This window comes from Chanodichthys erythropterus, chromosome 16, assembly GCF_024489055.1.
Source record: "Chanodichthys erythropterus isolate Z2021 chromosome 16, ASM2448905v1, whole genome shotgun sequence".
NCBI lineage: Eukaryota > Metazoa > Chordata > Actinopteri > Cypriniformes > Xenocyprididae > Chanodichthys > Chanodichthys erythropterus.
This window is the reverse complement of record NC_090236.1, coordinates 4,753,229-4,761,050: the sequence shown is the minus strand read 5'-3', so window position 1 is coordinate 4,761,050 and position 7,822 is coordinate 4,753,229. Positions and strand designations below refer to the sequence as shown.

At 38.4% G+C, this 7,822-nt stretch overlaps 1 protein-coding gene across 1 annotated transcript; it reads right to left on the bottom strand.

Moving 5' to 3' along the window:
- Window positions 1-475: 475 nt before the first annotated feature.
- On the bottom strand, window positions 476-2,098 carry LOC137003115 (NACHT, LRR and PYD domains-containing protein 1 homolog). Its single transcript, XM_067363155.1, has one exon. It carries the CDS (start codon window positions 2,096-2,098, stop codon window positions 476-478), a length of 1,623 nt encoding a protein of 540 aa, XP_067219256.1.
- Between the last annotated feature and the right edge of the window lie 5,724 nt (window positions 2,099-7,822).

The following is a 7,822-nucleotide window of genomic DNA, read 5'->3' as shown; positions in this document are numbered from 1 at the left end:
GGCATAAATCGGCCTAAAACTCCTGTAGTGTGAGCCAGGCATAAGTGTCAAAGGGAGAGACATGATGATCCACTTAACTGACACTGGCACTGAAATATTAAATAAATATTAAATGTTAAATTTAGATGTTCATGTGATCAATCATTTTTCTTGTGCACATCACAGAGATGTTTGCTTCTTCTGACTAACGCATTACTTGATCTAAAAATGACACCAGAAGCACAGGCACTGGTTGAGATTTTAGCAGCAATGTGTAAACTGTTCCGTGCATAGAGCCCATAGCACTAATAAATATTACTTAAAGTTTAGAATGAAATATATTACATCAGTTCTTTCATGATCTTTCCTTCACAGAGCGCTGAGATCAAATCCCCAGTATCATCTGTAATGTGATCCACCTTCAACCTTTAAAAGTGAACAAGTAGAAATTCAAGAGCCTGTGATAATGCATTGGCATCAAAAGTCTGAACTTTGCTCACCATAACTCCTTACAACTGTACAGTGCAGACTGAAGAATCTTCAGATTTTCAGATGTTATATTGAGTCTCAGATTGCTGATGTTAACATAGTTCTGCAAACAAAACTGCAACATCCAGCAGTCTGCATTTTTCAGTGGAATATTTGACAGATCTATCGAACTCAAATGTTCCAAAACTTTCCCAACAAAGCTCTTGTCATGGAGCTCATAGAGACAACAGAGAATGAACAACATGTGTTCATTTTGATATCTCTGTGAACACGTATTGATCCATTCCTTAAGCTGGGTTTCTATGTTGATAGAGACAGCCATATTGTGCTTTTTAAAGAATGACGGGATCCATTCTGTCTTACAGAGACCACAGAGGAACAAAATCACAGGCTGCAGCAGCTTTGAATGTCTTGTTTTTAAACCTGCCACTGAAAAGTCTCTATCAGACCAACAGGACAAAGCCCATCCTCTCTCTATAGTGTGAAGCAGCTCTCTCAATTTCCTCTGGGACTCTTCTTCATCCAGAAGGACATAGTACAGAGCAGTGAAGAACTCCTGAAAGCTGCGATGCATGAAACTGAACATCGTCTCCTGGTAGATTCTTCTCCTAGAGAGGAAGTTGCACAGGAATGGACTGGCAGCAGGGTCTGAAATAGTTTCATTCACATTTTTCTCATCGAACAAGACTTTTTGTTCCAGCATCCCTTTCTCTGCCAGCTGACCCAGACTCCTCAGCATGGTCAGGACGGACTGACTCAAACCCTGGCAGTGATGCTCCAGTAGAGTGGACACGAGGCCAGTGTAGATAGAGGTGGTGGTTTCCAGTCCACTTGTCACATCCGCACCGTCACTAAACCTCTCTCGCATAACCGTACAGATGATCCAGCAGATAACAGGAAAGGAGCAAATGGCATAGAGGGATTTGTTTGCCTTCAAATACTTGAAAGCTTTCCTGAAGAGTTCCTCATCCTGAAAGAACTTCTGGAAGTACTCCTCCACCCCTTTCTCACAGAAACCTACAATCTTAAAGAAATGCTGTTGTCCTAAAAACAACATGCCCTGTGGGACCTCAGTTCTAGTAGTGATGAGCAGGAAAGATCTGGGCAGGATTTGTTTACGAATCAAGGAACAAACAATGACCTCAGGAGGGGCTCTCTCTAAATTAGATGATATGCAAAATTCATGACACATGAATCTAAGGTCATCCAGATCATCAAGTCCATCAATGATGATGAGCACTCTCTGTATTGAGTTCTGTAACATCTGTGAGATCTGATCAGATGAAAAATTACAATTCCAGCTCAGGAGCTCAATCAAGTTCATCTCCTCAGAAAGACACATCAGCTCTTCACACCTCAGGTAGAAAGCTAGATCAAAGTCTTCAAGGTAATGTTTTTCAGATGCCCAGTCCAACATAATCTTTTGTGCTATGAAAGATTTTCCACTACCAGAATTTCCTTGGAGAATAATAGGTCGATAAAACATTCCAATGTGGAACAACTGCTCCACAGTGATATTCTGAAAACTGCCTTTTTTATTTCTCTGAGTGATCACAGGTTCAGTGTACTGAGATGCAAGTGAGACATTGTCATGCCTACACTTGACTGACTTCTTATACTGACATATCATCTTCTGCCATGCTAGAGGAAAGCATAAAACATTCTTTAGATCCACAATACAAAATAAATTTAAATTGAGAACAATCACATAATGCAGTCATCCTGAGATGAATAGTCTTGTTTAACAGCACTAAACAGACAACAGAACATACATTGCTTTTAAACCAGTCTGAAGTTACAGTATCTTGTTCCACTGAATTACTAAAAAAACCTGAATTATAACTTCTAGTTAAGTAGCTCTCTATAAGTGTAAGAACTGCTTGGCTCAAAAAGAAAAACAGCTCTCTATCACCGCTTGTTAATGTGTATCAGCTTTTAAATTATTGAACGAAACTCTTATAATATTTTAAAGAAGATCTATCATTCTAAACAGTCAGAACATGAGCCTACCATGGGCTTTTATTCTTCTTTCAGTCCAAATATGCTCCCAAAATGCTGAGTATCGTGTCCGCTTAATAAGGAAAGAATGATGAGTGTTAAGCTGTTCAATAACATGGAGTAAACAGATGCACATAACATTAGTTAAAAATAAAGAGGTTTCAAGTCCTTCTTAGTTCACCACTGTCTCATTATAACAAACATTATAAACTCATAGAAAATTCCTCATCACTTACAGGAGCAGATGATGGACAACTCTCTGCCACATTTATGTTTGGCCCTGATAGAAAAAAACTGTTTAGAGTTCAGGTGGAAGAAGGACACAAATACAATCAAAATCCCAGATAGCAAGGTGATTGCTGATGGGTGTTTTCAACCACTTTAGCCAATTCATGCTAATCTACTGGCGGCTAGGTTTAGGAATGTAGTTAGGCATAGGCCTTTGTAATTTTAGCCTTGTAAGCATTTGAATATGCTCATCATTGTTTTGAAAAGACCCACTGATTGGGAATTCAGTTCTGCATGTGCACTCAGTAGTCTACAGAAATCTTGTTTGTTGAACTTCCTGACGTACACACAAGACTTCATTGGAACAATTTGGTACAAAATGGTGCATTTACCCTATTATTTCTCAGTTCTTTTTTATTATTATTGTTTGTGTGTGTGTGTGCTTGATTTGTATTGTTACATTGTCTTTAAAGGGATAGTTCACCCAAAAATGAAAATTTGATGTTTATCTGCTTACCCCCAGGGCATCCAAGATGTAGATGACTTTGTTTCTTCAGTAGAACACAAATGATGATTTTTAACTCCAACCGTTGCCGTCTGTCAGTCTTATAATGCGAGTCAATGTTAACACAATTTATAAGAGTCGATAAACATGCACAGACAAATCCAAATGAAACCGGCTCTTGACGACACATTGATGTCCTAAGACATGAAACGATCAGTTTGTCTGAGAAAACGAACAATATTTATATAATTTTTTACCTCTAATACACCACTATGTCCAACTGCGTTCAGCATTTGCTTAGTGAGGTCTGATCGCGCTCTGACAGACATTGAGTCGATCAGTCTGTGGCACTGCTCAGGTGTTATGAGAGCCCAGGTTGCTCTGATAGTGGCCATCAGCTCTTCTGCAATGTTGGGTCTGGCATATCGCATCTTCCTCTTCACAATACCCCATAGATTTTCTATGGGGTTAAGGTCAGGCAAGTTTGCTGGCCAATTAAGAACAGGGATACCATGGTCCTTAAACCAGGTACTGGTAGCTTTGGCACTGTGTGGAGGTGCCAAGTCCTGTTGGAAAATGAAATCTGCATCTCCATAAAGTTGGTCAGCAGCAGGAAGCATGAAGTGCTCTAAAACTTCCTGGTATACGGCTGCTTTGACCTTGGACCTCAGAAAACGCAGTGGACCAACACCAGCAGATGACATGGCACCCTAAACCATCACTGACTGTGGAAACTTTACACTGGACCTCAAGCAACGTGGATTGTGTGCCTCTCCTCTCTTCATCCAGACTCTGGGACCCTGATTTCCAAAGGAAAAGCAAAATTTACTTTCATCGGAGAACATAACTTTGGACCACTCAGCAGCAGTCCAGTCCTTTTATTCTTTAGATGCTTCTGACGCTGTCTGTTGTTCAAGAGTGGCTTGACACAAGGAATGCGACAGCTGAAACCCATGTCTTGCATACGTCTGTGCGTAGTGGTTCTTGAAGCACTGACTCCAGCTGCAGTCCACTCTTTGTGAATCTCCCCCACATTTTTGAATGGGTTTTGTTTCACAATCCTCTCCAGGGTGCGATTATCCCTATTGCTTGTACACTTTTTTTCTACAGCATCTTTTCCTTCCATTCGCCTCTCTATTAATGTGCTTGGACACAGAGCTCTGTGAACAGCCAGCCTCTTTTGCAATGACCTTTTGTGTCTTGCCCTCCTTGTGCAAGGTGTCAATGGTCGTCTTTTGGACAACTGTCAAGTCAGCAGTCTTCCCCATGATTGTGTAGCCTACAGAACTAGACTGAGAGACCATTTAAAGGCCTTTGCAGGTGTTTTGAGTTAATTAGCTGATTAGAGTGTGGCACCAGGTGTCTTCAATATTGAACCTTTTCACAATATTCTAATTTTCTGAGATACTGAATTTGGGATTTTCCTTAGTTGTCAGTTATAATCATCAAAATTAAAAGAAATAAACATTTGAAATATATCAGTCTGTGTGTAATGAATGAATATAATATACAAGTTTCACTTTTTGAATGGAATTAGTGAAATAAATCATCTTTTTGATGATATTCTAATTATATGACCAGCACCTGTATATATATAAGTCTTTCTCTTTAAACACTATTGAAGGTAGAAACGTGAATACCGAATGGCATAACTTTCGAGACGGCCTCTAACTTTGCGAATATCAAATGTTCAACGTCAAACCAACTTTATGCCACTATCTGCTTTCTTGGAGCCTATATAGTATAACTTACATCACAAATAAGGTGTGAGTTTGGTCTTTTATATCACTATACTAGTCCATTAAGCTGTGTTAAGAGTTTTATATGTCCTGGTGGCAGGGGAATCTTATGACTTATGAGGGAATCCCTAGTATTACAACACAGTGCCGCGATATTAAGTTAAAGAAACAACAACAGAGAGAAATATATGTCTATCTCAGATTTAACGTTTGATCTGCACATAACGTTATAACGTTATAATCTTGTTCACTGAAGAGAAAGCTGCTTATGTAGCCTACACAGGAAAAGTAACCGTAAAGACACTGAATTAAACATAAATGCAGCTTTTGTGTCTTTATCAGCTTTTCTGCATTTATACTGGCCCTAATGAATGAATGACCTGTATCTAACTGTTGCTATGCTCTTCATCAACATGCGCTAGCAGCACCTGCTGGTGAAGAAGACTAACAGCAGATGGAGAACATGCATCGGCACTCTGCTGCTTTTTTCTGCAGTTCCCGGATGTGAAATGTTGAATTTTCTGCCGAATTTAAACCACTGAATTTGTGGAAGCAAATTTGGAAAGTGAAACAAAATGGACCTAAAATTGCAAGGCAAATTTTATAGGTTGTATTTTTAAACAGAATGAATATTTTGGAAGTGAAATCTGAAAGGTGAATATAAATTATTGAATTTTTAATAATGAAAATGTGTGTGAAATATTTTGAATTGAAATATTCACAGCTTAAATATATGACCATGTTGAATTTCAGCCCATAAAAATGCAAGCCTTAAAAATACAATGCATCAAAATGCAAGCACAGTTAACGTAATGTAGCCTATATTTTTTCAATTAGTGCAATACAACAAGCTTTTTATTTCAAAAACATTTTGCATTAAAGGTGCTAAAGAGGTTCTTTTTGTCGACTGAGTTGAAATGAGCGCATGGGTAAGAACAACCCCCCTCCTTCACAGCTCATTTAGAGGGAACGCCTCCCAAAACTCGTGCACGAGTATCGGAACATGAGTGTTTACCACCAACAATCGCTGTGTTATTAAGCCGGGCACACATTTAACGACTAGCTAAAACATTCTGACTATGCTCAACATACAGCGATTGTTTCCTGCTCCTGAAGCAGATTTATATACTTTCACATGGAATTTGAACACCGACTGTATTCGCAGACTGAACGCATCTGGCTCTGACTGGCGTTTGAGCGCGATCAGTCATAAGTATCAATTTACATTCATAATCAGCCTTACACTTAAAGCAGCGCACACACTTGTCATAACTCATAATCTGCAGTTGTTACTCCTGCCTCCTGACAAAAACATTGCACGCGGCGCCTGTGGAGTGTGGAAAGTTACTGGAGCGTGCAGCCGCGCATCTCTCACATGGATAGTCATAGCAGTGATTGACAAGCCAGAGGGCCAATCGTTTACGCAATGATCGCGTAAACGATTGGCTGATGTTTTTAAGGCCCTACCTCGTGCACAGATGATGTATACTAATATTATTACTTTCAGTGCACCTAATAAATAGTCTTTTATCAGTTAGTAAAGACAATTTCAAGTAATATTGCAAAAATGTATAAAACAAAACATCCTCTTTAGCACCTTTAATTTACTTCCACACAAATCCAAACAAGTCTGATGCAAGCTAGATGTTTACAATTTAAATCGTTGGACCACTTGCTGTCATAATGACATTAATGCTGTATCAACATTAAGTCTGGGTACATCAGATTGCAACAGATTTATATATAATATGATGCTATATATGATTGGTCTCTATTCTTCTTCGCTGATGAAGTCTTGCCATACTTTGTGTACACAATCATATTCATAAAGATGTTCGTAACACACAACAATTAGACAGTTAAGATTACAGATGCTCATGTTAGATGGACTCTGATGACTGCACTGATATACAAACTAGAGAAAATAAACAACAACAATATAAATAAAAGATAAATCAATGTTTTTATTTTTTATTTTCATTTTAGCCTTCACCAATGATATTAACCCCTATGATAATGGGTGGACACATTATTTTGTCTAACACTGTGTGTACATATATAGTGATTCTGAACAAAATATTTTTTTGTAATGTTAATTCAATGCAAAAAGCAATGACGCATCAACAATGACTTAATATTTTTTCAGTGATTGCTTGCTATCTGGGATTGACTATCTGATGACTGATTTAGCAGGAACAGTTTAGTGTCCAGAGCTTATTATTCTGGTAGAGACCTCATAATCTGAAGTCCTTGTAGGATACTGAGTTCCTTAGTGCAGTCACTAACACAGCTAATTACATTGTTCATAAGCAATCAAAGTAAAGCTCTCATATTAAGCCTATATATAAGCCTACCTTGTTGTATGTAGAGCGATTCAATCCAACCATCCTCCCAATATTGTGGGAAATCGTGCTGGTTCATAAATTAAAAAAAATAAAAAATAAAGAGAGTTTGAGCAGCAGATGAATACAACACTAGCTGAAAATGAAGAGCTTCCAAGTCCTCCTTATAGTTCATCACAGTCTTACTATAACAAACACATTATAGAAAATTTCATGTCACTTACAGGTGGCCCAGGAACAGGTTCCATCATTGTGTTTGGCCCTACCAAAAAGAACTGGTTAGAGCTCATTTCAGCTGGAACAAACTGGTCTGTTGTTGATTTAGTAGAAAAAGTTGAATGCCCATTGCTAATTAGTCTGGTAGAGACTGCATAATCTGAAGTCATTTTAGGACTTAAGTTCCTTAGTGCAATCACAAACACAGCAGAAAACTGTAATGTTCATTAGCAATCAAAGCTGAGATCTCATATTTAAAAGAGAGAATATGAACCTACCTTGGTATTCAGTGATTCCAGGCTGATAATCCTGAATATATATTGTAG

Excerpts from the sequence above, each read along its gene's own strand:
- LOC137003115 (XM_067363155.1), bottom strand. The coding sequence starts at position 2,098 with ATGATATGTCAGTATAAGAAGTCAGTCAAGTGTAGGCATGACAATGTC.